This window comes from Monodelphis domestica, chromosome 1, assembly GCF_027887165.1.
Source record: "Monodelphis domestica isolate mMonDom1 chromosome 1, mMonDom1.pri, whole genome shotgun sequence".
In the NCBI taxonomy this organism is placed as follows: Eukaryota; Metazoa; Chordata; class Mammalia; order Didelphimorphia; family Didelphidae; genus Monodelphis; species Monodelphis domestica.
The window spans coordinates 719,974,181-719,991,787 of NC_077227.1; the positions used below are offsets into that span (position 1 = coordinate 719,974,181).

General features: G+C 46.4%; 1 protein-coding gene across 5 annotated transcripts in view; it reads left to right on the top strand.

The window, feature by feature from the left end:
- The first annotated feature begins 3,974 nt into the window (after nucleotides 1-3,974).
- The window catches only part of LOC100027095 (zinc finger protein 420-like), a 35,076-nt gene continuing 21,443 nt past the window's right edge, over nucleotides 3,975-17,607 (top strand). The window contains exons 1-5 of one of the 5 annotated variants that reach the window (XM_007477609.3): nucleotides 3,975-4,203; nucleotides 7,403-7,684; nucleotides 8,458-8,543; nucleotides 13,154-13,280; nucleotides 13,969-14,064. In XM_007477609.3, coding sequence (XP_007477671.1) covers nucleotides 7,651-7,684; nucleotides 8,458-8,543; nucleotides 13,154-13,280; nucleotides 13,969-14,064 — 343 coding nt within the window. In that variant the 5' untranslated portion in view covers nucleotides 3,975-4,203; nucleotides 7,403-7,650. The remainder of the gene's footprint in view (nucleotides 4,204-7,402; nucleotides 7,685-8,457; nucleotides 8,544-13,153; nucleotides 13,281-13,968; nucleotides 14,065-17,607) is intronic. The other 4 variants (XM_007477610.3, XM_007477611.3, XM_007477613.3 and 1 more) reach the window with 4 other exon arrangements.

The window sequence follows — 17,607 nt, forward strand, 5'->3', positions numbered from 1 at the left end:
ATATTTCCTTATGTTTCCCTTCTTCCCCAATAAACCCTTTATTTAATCTTAGAGAAGAGGAAGAGTATTTTATTTGAGACATCATAAAACTCTCTCTGAGTTGATTTAGAAAGACAAACAGAAGAAGCAATTAGAAAGGGAGGGAGGAAGGGAGGAAGAAAGCAGGAAAAGAGAAGATAAAGAGAGGAAGGGAGGAAGGAAGATTAACAGCCCTGATCTTTAGTTATCATTTATCTTTCAAATAATCCCTTATTACAACTTCCTTGAGCCACATTCTATCAAGTACCTCCTTTTTGCTGCCATCTAGAATCCCATTTGTGGCCAAAATCTAGTCTCTTTTCTGCCTTTCATGGTGTGGCAAACTTTATATAGTCCTGGCTACTGACTGGGTAAATGCATAATTGCTTAAATCATTTTATTGGGCCCAGATTCAAGAACCTGTTATAGATCTGTTTTTCCTTTTACTTGGACTTTTTTTACACAGAAGACTTTTACATTTTGTATTTCATCCATGTTATTTTTTTCTTTTATTTGGATTTTTTCATGTTTTTGTTTTTCTTTTACAAATTGATTCATATACCTCATAACACAGCCATGCATTTCTGAGTGATCCCTGTGTTTGTTATTATTCACCTGGGGGGAGGGGGGAGTAAGTTATTGTTGTGAACTTAGATTTAAATTTGAGGAACTTTAGGATAAGAAATTTGCTACCTCCAAGAATCCAGAATGTGCCATAAAAATAGATGCCTGTAGAGACCACATATTGCCCCAGAAGATCCAGAGTGAACTTTGGGATGTGAATTGAACTATGGGGGGGGGGGTTGAAATACCTTTATTTTGAATGTATACTCTTTTGCCAAAGGGGACTGTCCTCAAATTGGCCTTTGGTCAACCTAATAATCATTGGCTTTGTTCTTTTTTTCCCCTTTTATCCACAAATTATTGAAATTTTAAGTTGATTATATTTCCATGATCATTTTGGGGAAACTGGTTTCCCAATAGGATCACAGAGGGGGTATGTATAAATGGAGATTTTGAACCTTTGACTTTATTCCCTAGAAGTCCTTAGTATTTCCCCAAATTCCCTATAATCGCTACTGTATCTCCATGTTGGCAAGATCACATTATTGGTATTTAAGTGGATGTATACTCTTCCCATGCTCTCTCTTTGACTTGTGACCAGGCTGAATTCAGGCAGTTCTGCTTTAGTTATTATTAATAAAACTTTGTAAAATATAATATTTAGTTATTGTATATTAGTTTTAATCTTTACATTATCTTTCAAACACTAACTGCTTGTGTCTGAACCTACTCATTTCCCAAGAGCTTTTCCTTTACTCTTTCTCAGCCACTTACAAAGATGGTGCTATCTTTGAACTTGCCATCATGCAGGAATGTACCACTTCTGTGGTCAAGAATTCTGAAATTATCTTATCCAATCCTAATTTTTTGACTTTCCACCTCTTCCTCTGCCTTCTTTTACCAAACCCTAGTTATCACACTATGACCTACAATCCTTAGACCCTTTAAATCTCTTCCAGGCATTAGCCTTTTTTGCATTAGCCAATTTCTCTTCTTTTCTACCTCTTGGCCCCTTGGTTAACCAGTTCAACTCTACACTGTCATCTTGAGTCCCTGGGTCTCTTATCATTTTACCAATTTTGCCCTGTCAATTGTCAGTCTTAGAGGACTCCCACTGTTAGATTTAAAATGGTTGAGGTCTTAAACTGTAGTGATTAAAATAGTGGAGAGACAAGGAAATGCATTATGACCGCTCAAAATATGTTTTTCTACAGTGTCTTGTTTTAAATCAAATATAAGGTGGTCACCAGGGAATATATTCTCAATTATGAATATGCCCAAGTCAACTGGGTTTTATAAAGAATTTTAATTAATACAAATGTGGAATTTAAAGAAAAGAGAGAAAGGTAGAAAAAGGAAATAAGTATGAAGGGCTTTAAGCCAACATGGCCTAGACCTGAGTCTTAAGAGAGAGAGATCAGTCAGTCAGTCTTTTAACACTCACCACAAGGTCTGCTTAAGTAAGGATTCTAGTGACACCAGGCCAGCATCATCTCAGGTGCTTTCACCAGCTCCCTCCTCCATCTGAATGTTTGAGAATCAGTCCTTCCTCAATCTGAATGTTTCAGAATGACCTCTCAATCTGAATGTTTCAGAATTATTTCCAGCTCTTCTGGAGAGCTCTTATTTTTAAGGGCAAAATCTCCTATGTCGCCTCCCCTAAGTTCTTCCATCTACCAATCACTGTAGATGTTTTCCAAAAGACAGCCCATTTTGAATTCACAGCTGAGTAGATTAATCTCTTTAGTAAGTCAGAAAAAAATGCTGCTGTGTCGACTAATTTCATTAAGAGAAAACCTCTGAGTAAGTTTTCACCTTTTAGGTCTAAGTAGTTTACAAGTTGCCCCACCTTTATAGGCACCTAGCATCCCATTGTATCAATTCCAAAAACAGGCATGGCTCAAAGAACTCCTTTCCTTTATAAGTATGGTTTTCAAGTACCTTCATTGTTTAGCAAGGAGTTTTCTGCCCTAAAGCATTCTTAAGTACCAGTGGAATAGAGGTCCTCCCATAGCAAGGAGTTTTCTCCCCTAAAGCGGTCCCAAGTAGGGATGGGGTAGAGATCCTCCCATAGCAAGGATTTTTCACATTCAAGTAGAGTTCTCACTATCTGGTAGGGAATTATTTCAAGTATGGAACTGGAGGATTCCTCAATGTGGAGTAAAATTTTTAACATTCATAAGTCTGTGAAATTTTAAGGTTTACACCACCATACTTCACTCTTCTGCTGACCTCCTTTCGGACATCTTAAACTCAGGGTTCGAAACAGAGCTTGTTACCTTTCCCCTAAGTCTTTGTTCCTATTGCCAACTCCATTACTATAGAGGGTAATACTATCCCCTCATCCCTTAGGCTCACAACCTAGGAGTCATCTTGGACTTCTCTCTATCTCTTCATCCCCCATATCCAAACTGTTGTCAAGGTCTGTCCATTTCACCTCTGCAGCATCCCTTGTCTATTTCACCTCTGCAGCATCCCTTGCCCATTTCACTTCTACAGCATCTCTCTTCTGGCAAGGCTGCTGTTGGAGGTCCTCAATCACCTCACCCCTGGACTATTGCAATAACTGTTGGAAATCTCCCTGCCCTTTCTACTCCAGTCCACCCTCCTTCAGTCATCAGAGTGATTTTCCTAAAGAGAAGGTCCAATCATGTCAGGCCTCCTGCTCAATAAATATCAGTGTCTCCTGGTCACCTCTAGAATAAACCCCAAAATCTATTGATATTCAAAGCCCCCCAGAACTAACCTAGCTCCCTCCTACCTTTCCAGTTTTCTTACATCTTTCTCCCCAATATGTACTCCCAGCTTTTTCACAAACAAGGCACTCTGTCTCTTGGTTCCTGGTTTTCTCCCTGGTTGCCTCCAGTGTTTGGAATGCTCCTCTTCTCTGCTTTGACTCCTGACCTTGTCGGCTTCCTTTCAGTCCCAGCTAAAACCTCATCTAGGAAATAACTCCTCATCAGAGGAAGCCTTCCCAAACTCCTCTTGCTTCTAGTGCCTATCCTCTTTTCATTATTTCTTATTTACCCAGCATATAGCTTGTTTGTACCTATTATTTATTTGTTTATTGTCACCCTTATTGGATTCTAAGCTCTCTGAGGGACCCTTTTATCTTTGCAACTCTGGCTTAGCACAGTGCCTGGAACACAATAGATATTTAATAAATGTTTATCGACTGACAGTTTTTTAAATGTTGACCTCCCCGATAAAGTGTAAGTTCTTTGAGGGCAAGGACTCTTTCCTTCACTATCAGCTCTAAGCTCCCACTACGGGAACTACTGGACCTCTATTAAATGGCAGTATACAGGACAGAGAGGCTAATCAGCCTGCGCAGAAGCAATGCCTGACTACATTTCCCAGAATGTCTTGAGTCGCATCTTCTCTTGGGAAGCGACTCCATTTCCCTGAATCCGCTGGAGTGCCACGTGAGGTGCGCAGGCGCTTCTCTCTAGGGGTCTGTGGCCGCCTGCCCCGCCTTGTCCCCCCCCCATTCCGTGGCATTCTGGGAGTCGTAGTTCCGGCCTGCTTGCGGGCAGTCGCCGTTTCAGCTGCGTGAGCATTTCCAGCTCGTCTTTTATTTATTTTGTTTGAGTCGCTCCCGGGCCGGTAGGTGGTGAGTGGGTGAGTGCGCACTCGCGCGTGGGGGCGGATAGGGGGGTGGGCGTGTACGTGGGTCTCGATGTGCGTGTGTCCATGTTCCTGAGCCCCCCTGCCCCTCCCCCGCCGCTGCCGCCGCCGCCGCCGCCCTGAGCCCCCCCAGCCATAGGCCCCGGGAGTCCTCGTACCCCGCACCCCTCGAGGCTCCCGGCGTCTACTCACCCCGCTTATTGTAGAGGCTAGCTTCGAATCCGAGTCTTGTCCCCCCTTTCCCCCCCCACCGTGGCCCCTTGGTGTGGCCAGCACAACAGGCCCCAAGGTACTAGGGAGTCATGGCAGAGTCTGGGGGAGGGGAATGATCCGCCCTCTGGGGCACGTAGCCTCTGGTCCGGGGCTCACCAGTCCCCCCCACTCTTCAGCCCCTTTCTTCAGGCGACATCCGATACTGCCCCTCCCCCTCCCTCTATTCGGGGGACTCTCGGCCGGCAGCACACTCTTTCCAAGCCTCAGTTTCCTCCTCTGTAAGATGGGAATAGCTGCGGCTGCCGCCTCCCAGGGTCGCTTTGAGCTCTTTGAGGCTCAGCTTTGTAAGTGTCATGGTTGTAACATCGCTTCGCAGCTGGGGGCCCTGAGCTGCGACCTTGGTGTCCCAGCCCCAGGCTTGCCTTTGGGCACCCCTGGGAAATCCAGCAGGACTGCTGGTCAGGCGTGATCGCTGGTGGGGCTCATTGTCTGGACCGGGGCGGTCAGGCAGAGTCCACTTGGAAGTACGCATTGAGAGCCTGGCTGCCTCCCCGGGGCTACGTCTGCTTGCCGTTTTTTATGATGAACTTAACAAACATCGCCCGACCCAGACACTCCACAGTGATCAATGAAATACATTGTGTCCAAAGCGCCGACTTTGTGACCGGGGAGTTGGTTTATAAAAAGGTTAGTCGGAGATTCGAGGTGGTAGTAACAAGGTTGCCCTGCTTGCTTGTGGCTCTTCCCCTCCCTTTCTGCTCTCTCCTCCGGGGCTCCTTCCCTTCCAGAGGGTGGCTGGAGCCCCAAGCCTGGCCTGGAGATCGCACCTGCTGGGGCCCTGGGCTGCATCCTCTGTCACTTGCACCTTGTGCCTGTAGCCCAGCCTGGTGGATGACTCCCCTGCCAGTGGACAGGGAAGCAGACAGGCCAACAAGCTGTGGATGGGCTGATCTGCGTGGGGAGGGCCCTGGCAGGAAGAGGAGTCTAGAAAAACCGCTTGTAAAGGATGGGATTTTAGCTGGAACTCGAGGGAGCCCCGGAAGCCCAGAGGGGGAGCGCAGGGAGAACGAGGGGCCTGCCGGATGGCTGTGTAAAGGCTGGAGGCCAGAGGTGGACAGTCTTATTCCAGGACTAGCCAGCGGAGTCCCTTTTCGGAGTAAGGAAGGGGTGACAAGCCTGGAGAGCCAGGATGGGGCCAGGAAGGCCACAGAGCGTTTTGTATTTGACTCTAGCCCGATAGGGAGCCCCTGGAGTTTGGTGAGGGGGAGGGTGGGGACGTGTGACGTAGTGGGACCTGAGCTTCTGTGGCTGAATGGAGGATGGGCTGGAGGGAGGGAGAGGCTTGAGGCAGCTATGGCAGGAATGGAAGGATGAAGCGCCGAGGGCCTGCCCTAAGTGGGGGACGGCAAGAGGGCAGATGCATCTCCTGAAGATAAAAACAAGCAGGGATTGGCCGGCTCCCGGCCCTCCTTGCATCCCCACAACCGCAACTTCTGCAGGCTTCTCTCCAGTTTCTGCTCAAATCCTGCGTTCCTCTTGAGTTGATTTAATCCTGGCTTTGATCTTGCCCTTTTTCATCGTTGCCAGGTTCTTCCCCAGGGAGGGGCCTGAACCAGGCTGGAACCTTGTTAGTGGTTTGTTGGGGGGCCCGAATATTATGGATGTGTACCGGCAGGCCTCTATGTCCGCATGTTTATGTGTAAATACGGTATACACGCATAGAGAAATGGAGACTGATAGAACCCATCTCTACATCCTGTAAGAGTTAAATCAATATCCAATACTTGAAGCCTTATGGGCAGGGGAGCGTGAAGCCCATCTTCTCAATACGGATGTGTCACGTGTATCAGCGCACACATGTATCCGCACACGTATGTAAAACGACACACATATTTAAATTCTAGTCAGTATTCAGATGCCAGTGTCTTTAATGTTCCATGGTGGTGTGGCTGTGCCCAGCCCTGTGTAATAGGAGGAATAGAATGAAACTAAACTGGAGGGAAAATGTGTCCAAGCTAGATGCCCCGAACAGATGTGATTAATGTGCACTTACTTACATTAGAATTTATCTCAGGTGCCTGTTGTATTCCTCCTTGCCCACCCCACTGACTTTGCTGTACTGGCCTCCGAGTGAGGAGAGGCTACGGTTTATTTTATTTTCCATTTCCCCGGCCCTGAGTGCTTTAAGGAGGGGGCATTCCGTGTAGCAATATTTGTGTGTCTGATGGAGACTTCTGGCAGCCCCAGCCCCTATCCACATGTCTGTGTACAAATACACACGTGTGTGTCTGGTATGGGGGACACAATACATGTGCATATCTCTAGACACCTCCCTGTCTGCGTACAGGCCTGGGAATATATATGTACATGTGTGTGCGCACATCCGTCCTTCTCTCCGGCTGTCTGGCTGGCTTCTCCTGGCCTTTGAGGGAGCCCCGAGAGGCCTGCAGCTCCGTTCAGGGGGTGTTTATGGTCAAAGGGTCGGTGCCAATCTTTCCAGCATAACGAGGCTGTTCGATGGATGTGGGGAAACCCCAGAGATGGGCCAGTGGGCAGCTCTGTGGAAGATGGGGGTCTTGTTCGGAGATCCCGCTGGCTTAGATGGCCAGCTGCGATGCAGGTTGAGATCCCATCCTGAAGTCCCAGGCTCAGACCCTCTCCCTGTCGACTTGGGGAATAGCAGACAGGACGAGGCTATGTGAGTGCGTGCCGTGAATGGAGACCTGCAGAGGGACTTTCAAAGAGCTGTAAGAGGTTCCAGCTCCGCTGTTGGTGGAGCTTTGGGCCAGAGTGGGACAGCTTCCGCACCCGGAGCATGCTGGGTGTCTCTGGTAGAGTCAGTGGTTGGATGAATGGCGAATCCAAGAAGATTAGCATGTCCCATTGATGGGCCTTGAGGGTTCAGCCGTCCGAGTTAGTCCCCAGGGCTGGTGGGTAATGGAAGGTGCTGACTTCTTTCCTCTTTTTTTTTTGGCCCCAGCAGCCTCTTGCTGAGTTTACGAGGGCCCATTCTGGGGCCCCAGAGCCCCAGCCCTGCCAGATGGTGACGACTGGAGGGCAAGAATCCATCCTGGACGGAACCTTCGTGTGCTGAGACCTTTCTTCAGAACATCAATACAGACCCTGATGAGAAGAAACTGCTGGTGTTTTTAGGAGTCTGTGGGCTAAAAAGGATCCTGTCTGGGGAGAGAAGACTTCTAGGAAGAGTCACTGCTTCAAGGAGTGACCATGAAGGGCCTGGACCCAATACTGGAAGAGAGAGGTGAGAAGCGTGCCCAGGGTAGAAGTCTGCAGGGAGAAGTGTGAGGGAATGGGCCCTGCGCATGAGGACAACCTTTGGGCTTTGCTGCGCCCAGTGCTTTCCTCCCTCACGGTAAACACACTCAGCTGAACCACTTCACCCAAGCTTTTCAGGAATCTCAGCTGGGTGGGGAGACCCTTTCCGAGTTGTCCAGACAAGGGAACCATTTTTCCCCCCAGAAAATCTTTGAGGAAAACAGTACAAACTCTGATACTCATTAGCACAGAAGTGGATATGGCCTCAGCTTACCATTTCAGTGTTTTGCTAATATTCCATGAAATCTTTTCTGCTTCCTCCAGTTTGTGCCGCTGACTTTTTTTCCAGCCCAGCCCATTTGTCCCTTTGACTTGGCCTCTCATTCTGTCACCAGGGTTTTGAGGTGCCCACTCTCTCCTCCAGAGAATTACAAATTATTTACCTCTTTGACCTTCCCGTCTTTGTTTACGCTTCTGTCCTTGGAATCAAGCAAAGCCAGTCTAGAGACCCAGACATACTGGGAAATGGTTCTGATTTGACCCTTCTGTCTGCGATTGAAGGGATCTCAGAAGCCATGTGGTCCAGCCTGCACCTGACGCCCGCCTGGCCGTTTTCCTCTCCGATGTTAGGAAAAGATGAATGGGTCAGATCTGGGCAGGCTGGACTTCTCCATCTGTAAAGGATTCACACCCAGAATCTGCAAGAAATTCTGCCCTGTGAGGTTAGCAGGACTGATCACCTGCTTCTTTCTCCTTTAGTTCTGGCTTCTCAGGACTCTGGCCAAGAAGTGGGAATCGAGGGGGCGGAGAGAATGACTTCTGAGAGCCCAAAAACCAGGTCTCAGGTGAGTTTGCTTTTGCTCCTCCCTCCTAACATTCCATTTCCCCCTGAAAGCGGGGAGGAAGCTCTGTTCCTCCAGCTTCTTGTCTAAAGCAGGTCCTGCCACTGACACAAACTTTACTACCACCCCCACCCCCACCTCACACCACTCCCAGCCTTTCTTCAGAGCTGCCAGGTTTGCAGTGCTTTAAAACTGTCTCATTTTTTGATCCTCAGAGCAAGCCTGGGATGCATCGTCCATACTGAGTGTGAAGAGGCATGGAATAAGCTTGGAATGAACAGAAAATACATAGAATTTAAAAATATTCTAATCCTCTGCCTCAGGGTTTGGAATTTTCTTGACTGGGGCTGTGAGCCAGCAGTAAGATTTTATTAATACCTTCGTCCAATCTAAATTCCATCAAATACCGGAGGAAAGTGGCCAGGCTGTCCCAAGTCATTAGATTGTTTCTAGACTAAAAGCAAGCTAATTGGCTGACTAAATCTGTAGCTTCCCAGGAGAGGAAAGAGTCCAGGAGAAAAGGGCGGTGACCAGAGAAGGCCATGCCCTGACCCGGCCCTGTAGGAGGAGACAGTTACGGGCTGAGAGGATTCCATTCCTGCCCTTGGCAGAAAAGAGGGCCAGCCAACCATCATGGCCCTCCACGGCAGCCCCTAAGGGTCACGGGCCTAACGCTGAGGTTTGATTGGGGCTCCCCAAGGTCTGGTTTTTTCCTTTCTTTCTCACTTCATGAATATGATACCGTTTGCCTCCTCTTATGTAGGTTTTTTTTTTCTTTTCTGTTTTGTGTTTTTAAAACAGCAAGTTGACATTCTGGTGTCGTCCTTGTCTCTCTTTGGCAAAGAGATCAAGTGTTTTATGTCTGACCTGTTTTCTGGGGTCTTTTGGTATCCTGGTCAGAGTGCAGGATTTACACTGATTTACTTTAGGAAATAGTGACTGCCAGTGTCTGTCCTTTCATCAGTTTCTTGAGTTTTTTTGGGGGGTATAAATAACTTATTACATTAGTTTCAAGTTGTTTTAATGCTGCATATTCCTATTCACAGTCTTCCAATTTGATACTGATTTCATCTTTGCTCTAGATGTATTCATCTGATTGTAAACAAATAGCTGATTCTAAATGACTCCCAAATCAATAATTAATCTTTTTCCACCTGTAAGTAATGAGCTTTCTTTTTTGTCATCTCATATTCCAGGGCTTAGCAAAATGCTCGCACATGATAGGCCCTTAAATGTTTATTAACCAATGGCTTTTTAGCGAGGCCTGTGTCCGATACCTCTCGACCTCCTGAAGAAACTATTCTCTGCGTGGTGTAGATCAATTGCTGACGGCCCTGTTTTGTGTCTGGGACTGCACTAAGGAATTGGGTTAGAAATACAAAAGGAGAGATGGTCCAGTCCCTTCAGAAGCTTACTTTTTGCTGGAAAAAAGTTAATGCTCTGGATTGTGGGTTCAAGCTCGCCAGAAACAAGTTTTTATTAATATTAGATGGATCTAAACTTAAACTTTTTTTTTTCGAGAGAGATTGGTCCAAACTGATCGAGCCTCCTCCTACCCCCCAGGCTTCTCCCTAGGCCTTTCTGGAGTTAGACTCTGAGTATTCCTTAGGAACAGGTGAGATAAGTCATCATTACGGGCCTCAGATCAGCTACTGTTTAATAGGTTGCTTCATTAAACAGAGCCATAGTGTCACTTTTGTCACTTTCTTGGAGAAGCATTTTCTTAGAACTGATCCTTTTTTAAACTCCTCCCTTCAGGTTTTTTGCCATCCTTCCTGTGTATTTTTGTATTTGTATTGGGGTGACCCGGTAATACAGTATGTGCTGATTTAATTAGGAGATTATCTAATTATTCATAGTCTCTCTCTGCTTCCTGATCTTCTAACAGCATGTTGGTCCAGAAGCTATAGAGGGTTTATGACTCCGTCTTGAATTTCCCTGCCTAGTAGTCATCAATGAGCACGAACATTTCAGCCTGTATACAATACAAATTTGAGAACATGAACTTTATGATAGCACAGGAAGTGTATTTCTAAGCTTAATTTCCTCCCTATAAGTTCTCCATTTTCCTCAATGATATTAAGCAGTAACTCCTTCCCTCTTTAGTTTGCTTTCATCAATTGTGTACATTAATTAATACATTAATATTATAAATATATATGAAATATTTATATAACATAATATAAACAATACATTGATATTAATAATTAATACATTGATATCTTTTATATAATTGATTTTATATATATATATATACATATATATATATATATAAAATAGATTATAGACAAAACCCCAAACATTTACAAGACTATGTAAACATAACTTACAGTGATGTATGTTTGAACAGGCAAGTTTCTCTATTTAAAATGTTGATGATAAATCACATTCATTGCTATATATTTATTTACATGCCTTGGCTTTTATGTAATTGTATGTAGTGTCTACTCTGCCCTTCCAGCTCTGCAGTCTTCATTTTGCAGCCTTCTTTCCAAATTCCTTATGAATTTTTATCATTTTCCATTTTATCTCTGTCATAGTGTTATGAAATATTAATATATTACAAAATTATTCAGCTGTACTCAGTTGTTGGACATTTCTATTATTGCCTTTTCTTTTCCTTTCTCCCCTAACAAATACCTGAACACAAAGATTCCTTTTCCTCTCCATCCCATAATATTCCTGATATTGCTAAATTTTCTAAAATTACATTTAAAGAAATAAAGAACCAGTTCAGTCATCGGAGGGATAGTCATTGTTCAGGATTGGGCCGTGTGATCTGATGAATATGGCCGTCGGTATGACAGAAAGATGAAATGAGAGGTTTGGCAGGATGATGAAACGACTGTAGCTCGCAAATCTAGTGCTGGGACTAATGGACTCTTGTCAAAGCCTTAGCCAGTCACCACTCAGTTCATTTGGAGGAACAGAAGTTCTAGAATATTGAGGGAACACGAAAGACACAAATAGGGGAGAATAGCGCAGCACCCCTTAACGTGTGTCTCAGCACTGATCCTGGTAATCCCGCTTCCCCGCCCGGATGTGATCAGTGATGTGGCCAGTCCCGCGCCAACGGTCAGCGACTGTTGGGACGTTAAGGGGGCTCCTGCGGAGTTTATGTTTAGGCTTTCGGCCCCCCCGGCCGGGGATGTCCAGTTGGTCAGGATTGATCAGGCATTGATCGGTGGAGGCCGGGCTATATCGGTATTGACAGGAGCTCTGCGGATGTGGGAGTGAAAGCCAAGGGGAGGTCAGGGGCCGGCGACGGCCAGCAGGTCACTGGGGGCCGCGCAGTGGCTCCGTGGATAGGATGCCAGCCCCGGAGTCGGGGGCCTCCGGCTGCAGTCTGCCTCGGACGCCTCCTAGCTGTGTGGCCCTGGGGAGTCACTCACCCCCGCTGATCGCACTCACTGCTCTTTGACTTTAGGGCAGTGGCGAAGCGTGGCTCTTACTGATGATCAGGGCGCTGCCAAGCGCAGGCGGACAGCTAGGAAAAGGGGGCCCCCAAAGCTCCTCAGGCCCAGGAGTGCAGCCCAGGCAGGGGGCGAGGCCTCCACGTAGGGGAGGCGTGTGGCTAGAGTGCGGCAGCGGAAAGCAAGGAGGAGGCAGAAAAGCCAAAGCCCAGCCCAGCAGGGGAGTCGTTCTGGGGTCCTTCCAGGAAATCCAGGCTTCTCTGGAGGGGGAAGGGAGAAGAAGGAGCCTGGAGCCCACCCTGCGTCAGGGGGGCGTGCGATGAGGTCCCACCTCGGATGCTCACTAGCGGGGTGAGCCACGGCAGGGTCCTACGGCCGTACCAGGATGCAGCGTGGCTCTGTCTGGCCCCCGAGAATGTCCGGGAAGGATGGCGGGGGCAGCAGCAGCCTGTGTGAACCAGAAGATCCAAGCGCTGCACTGAGTGTGACACAGCCCTCGTGGACAAATATCGGTGGAGGCAGGATCAGGAATAACGACGAGAGGTGGCTTGGCCAGCAGGAAGGCTCCTCTGTCTGTGGCCGCCCTTCTGCTGCAGCTCTGCCACAGACAGAGCACAATCATTTCTTGATTTGCCTTAATGGTTAGTTCATCCTTAAGCAGCAGAAGAGTCAACACCGGGAAATTCTGCTCCGAATCTGCCTCCGTGGTGGGGAAGAGCTTGTTGTGGGGCTGGACGTGACAGAATGCCTCATATCGGCCAGGCTTTTCCCCACCAACAATCACTGAGGGTCGGTGAATTTTGCTGAAAGCAAAGCCAGAACCTTAGCAGGAAGGTGCTGAATCCTAGTGCTGAGTGGAGAGCGTGAGGAAGGCTTTAGCCCTGTTCAGCCATTTCTGGCTTGCCTTCTCAGTAACCCTGCTGCCGCCGCCGCCAGTAATGGCCAGTGATTGATGGGGCGTACATCATTAGAAAGTATTGATTTTGAAAAGTAACCGGCTTGCTTCCCTGGGGGCTCCGTGTGGGGAATGATTTATGTGTCTGACGGTGAGAAGCAAAATGAATTATTTACACTATTCAGCCTCCAGGATGAAGGAGGAGCATCGTAAGAAGGGCAGAATCCCGCCCTTAGACTCCTCTGAGGGGCCCAGCCTCGTGCCTCCCGGGCTGCTTGTGAGTGTGCGTGTTTTGGATGTTTCAGAAATTACTGACGTTCCAAGATGTGGCCGTGGACTTCACCCGAGAGGAATGGGGGCTGCTGGAGCCAGCTCAGAAGGACCTGTTCAGGGACGTGATGCTGGAGAGCTATGAGAACTTTGTGTCCCTGGGTAAGGACGGCGTTTCTCTTATCAGGCATCTGGCCGTTGGCATGCTGTTACCTCCTTACTTCCCTAAGGTTGGGGGATGTCTGAGGGCCTCTGCTACTGTGTGCTGGGCACCCTCTGTGGAAAGATTCCTAAATCCCTTCATACGAGGCGGCGTGTCGTCTGCCTCATCCCTGGTAGCAAGTCTTTGGCTTGTGCTGCCTTCAGATTGCCCTTCTGGGATGGGGAAGGCGGGGAGGTAGCCTGGGTGCTGGCAGCCAGTCCCCTGCCCTTCCGGGAGCAGGATGTACACAGATTGAAGGGGATCCCTGCAGAGGATGCACGCTGCTGTATTGGAGGAGTGGCTGTGGAAAGCAAGGAGGAGGCTCCCAGGAGGGAAAAGCCAAGCCCAGAGGCAGAGTAGGCTGGGGCACATCCTGCCCTCTGTCCATCTAGGTCAAGACTCTGCACTCAAGAACCAGGGTTCTTGAAGATAGGAAACAGTCCTGTCTTCTTAGCAGAAGGGTTAGAATGAATGCATTTTCTTTGAACCTAAATCACCCCTCTCTCCAGCCTTGATAGGATCACAAGACAGTATCCTTTCGTGGTCCTTTCTGTTACACCATCTATTTATTCCTTAAAGAGAGGCTACGGTTACCTCCTGAGGTGTGTCCTTTTTTCAGCACTTTTCCAATTATTTCCCCATGAGCAGGGCTTCCAGATTCCAAAGAAGATGTGATCTCCCAGTTGGAGAAAACAGAGGCACCAGGACCACCCGAAGGAGAAGTCCCAGGAGACACTTACACAGGTGAGCGAGTAAAACCTAGGCAGGTGGACAGGATGGAGAGTCCCAGCCCAACTGCTCAGGAAAGGCAAATTACCTTGGAGCACTGGGCTGCGGCCTCTGCTTAAAGGCCCTGTGGAGAAAGTGGCTGATCTCCTTTTTGAACTATTTCTTCTGGCTCCCTCTTTCACTTGAGGAAATCACTCTGTTGGTCTCCTTGTCTCCCAGTCATTGAGAAAGAGGTGTTCTTCCTTCTGATGCCCATCCCTCCCGTCTTGGGCACCATCCTTTCTTGTCCCTTCTCAGGATTATTTTCTCCTCCTCTTATATCTGGACTTACTCCCAAGATTCCTTTCTTTCTACTGTCAGGTATGTGTAGACTTGTTTAGAAAAACAAACCTTTGCTTGTTCCTGATGTCTGTTTTGTCTGCCTTGTAGTTCATCTCTGTCCACTGTCAAAACCCATAGGTATATACCATTCTCACTTTATGTGTGAACACTGGGAAGTTCTGTTCTGAGAGGCCTTCTCCCCAACTGGAAGAAGCTTGTGGTGAGGTTGGAAATGATGGAGTTGTCTTATCCCTTCCCCATTACCCCAGCCAGTGACGCGGATCTCCCCGCTAAAAAGTAATGAATGTTGGTGAATGGAAAGCAAAGGGGAAAAGTGAGGTCTTGATTTGCCTGTAGTAAGTTGGCTAACAATGACAGGAACTCACCCTTGACCTTTCTTTCTGTGAGGCCAGCGCCTTTCATCCCTGTAATGCTAGTACTGCTTCTCCTCCTACTATGAAATTCAAAGGTTTGTTCCTAAATTTTAATCCTCTTTTACCTGTTTGCAGCATCTCACAATTTTTAGTAACCACTTGGAACATTGAAGGGAGTATTTTCAGTTGGGTGCAGATTTCACGGATTTCACTTGACATCTTCTGGGGCCCCTTCCAGTTCTGAGATTTGGTGAGAGGCCTTCTATCCTATGTGCCATAATTTAGAAAGGAATTAAACATGCTGCAGTGTGTTCAGAAGGATGGTGAGTGATGGTGAGAGGAATGAAGACCACATCATCCTAGGACTGGCTGAAATTAATGGGCTTAGGCCTAATGAAGAGAAGAATTTGGAGGAGATGTGATAGCTCTCTCCAAATATTTGAAAGGGCTGACCAATGGAAGCAGGATTACCTGGTTGCTGAAGGAAGAACTAAGAAGTTTCTTGATTAGAGCTCTCTACAAGTGGAATGGCAAAACTACCATTGAGAGACAGTAGCTTCTTTCTCAATGGAAGCCTTAAGTTGAAGCAGGATGGGCACCCATCTGAAGTGTCATGGTGTGAGGAATCTTGGTCATGGATGAGGTTTAGGCTTAATGCAAGGCACACAGATTTCTGAAAGTAAAATGGACTGATTCCACAGGTAGTGGGTTCCCTCTCATGATTCCTTGTCAAGACTTTCTTGTCTTGTCAAGAATTCCTATTCAGCTTTGGATTAGGCAGACTGTGATAGCCTGATCTCTCTCCTTGGCATTCTATAATACTAGTTCTTCTATTTCTTGAATGGTTTCATGTCTGCATTTTTTATTATCTCCTTTGACCCCAAACCATTTTCTACCAGTTTTGGGGATCCTTTCTTCATTCTATTTTCTGAAAGATCACCCAGGACTGAGACTTTAGTTGTCTCTTCTCTTTTCACTCTTGTACTGTCTTCCTTGGTGATTGATTAATGATAATATCTCTTTAAACAACTCCCAAATCCATATATCCTTTCCTAAGATCTCACTTCAACTTCAGTCCCCATTTGTCATTTCAAGTGTCACTTATATGAAACATGAGTACATGGCTTTGCAAAGTAGCAAAACTCCCCGAAGCCTAAATGTTCATTCTTGTTTTAGCCTTTCATTTTTATTCATGTTGTCTCCTAATGGTAGAATGAAAGATATGTGAGCTCAGAGATTGTTTTCTGTTTTTCCCAGTTTTCTCTTGACTACCTAGTACCATGCCTGGAAAAAAAGATGGACAATATATATCCATTAAATCAAATCAGGTGACAAAGCTGTGAGGCCAGTTTTGGATTTCCATAGTCAGACTATGGGAGAAACATCAAGAGAGAAGCCTGGAGGATCAGAGGATCAGAGAGAAGAGTAGTCCCATTGGACTGAGAGGTGATTTAGGGAGGCCTTTAGATACCCTCCTTAGCCTTTTGATACTGTTCAAAAGTAGTGAGGGAAATGTCAGTTTGTGAGCAGGAAAATACTGTGATCAAATTAATATTTTGGGAAAATTAATAAGTTTTGTGGAAAGAGAAATAAGTGGGTTAGTTCATTAAGTCATTGAAATGATGAAATTTTGGGGTCAGGACCACACATGCTTTCCTCAGATCCTTCTACATCTTATAATATTTCTCCTGTCTCTCATCTTAAATCTATACTATAGTGATCGTGTCTGTCTGCTAGTAACACTCATGAATGAGTTTTGCTCATGCTCAGTGCTTTCTGTCATCTTAGATTTTAATTCCCTATTTGATAACTCTCAAATTGCCCCAACTTTCCTCCCAAATGTGACAAGGAAATCACTTTAAAAGACTGATATGTATTAATTTAAGGTCGCCAAGGAATTCAGCTATGTAATTCCTAAATGAAAACTTAAGTCAGCAGTCAACCTTTTATGGAGTTTAATTACAAATAGGAGGAAGAAAGGTATTAGAGAGAGAGAGAGAGGGAAAGAGAGAGAGAGAGAAAGGGGAGAAAAGGGAATATGGCTTAAATACCCCTTCTGTTTAGGCTGGGCCAAAAGGCTCAAGCCCTTAGATAGCTGAGGCAAAGAAAAGAGATCAGTCCCTATCACTCACGTGACCAAAATGGAGAAACAGTCTCAGGGGCCTCCACCTCCAGCTTCCTTCAGAGCAAGCTTCTCAGAGCACAACCTCTCAGAGCAAAACCTCTCCAACCAACCTCTTAGTCCTCAGACCCCGCTATCTTTAAGGAAACCATCCAAGTTCCCTCCCCTCAGTTCTCACATCTACCAATCACTGTCCATGTCTTCCCTGTGCCAATGGTGGCTCTAGCTTAACCCAGGACCACCTAGAGGTCTGTGGCTTTGCACATGTCTGTTGAAGGTCATATTCTCAAATAATTAAATCTTGATCCTTTGCTACAGCCCTTTCTAAATCCTGTTACCCTAAGTAGGGTGGAGATTGGAATAATTAAATTTTGATCTATGCTGCAGGCCTTTCCATTGTTCAGCAAAAGGGTTCTGTCCTAAAGTAATCTTAAGAAGGGAGGAGGAGGAACCTCCCTTGCCAATGGGGTTCACATTCCAATAGAGTTCTCACTATCAGTAGGAAATTCCCTAAAAGCATGAAACCTTCCAATGGTGAAATTTCCAACATTCACAAGTCTAAGAAATTTTAAGGTTTACACAAGTTAGGAAAATGGTGTTTTCCCCTCCCATTGGAAATGAAGGAGCTTAATCTCTTTCCAGCCTTGAAAGATATAGTGTGCTGGAATGTTCTTGAAGAAATACAGTAAGTAGTTGGTGATCCTTCATCTGCATCATTGCTCTTCAAGTATTTAACTAGAG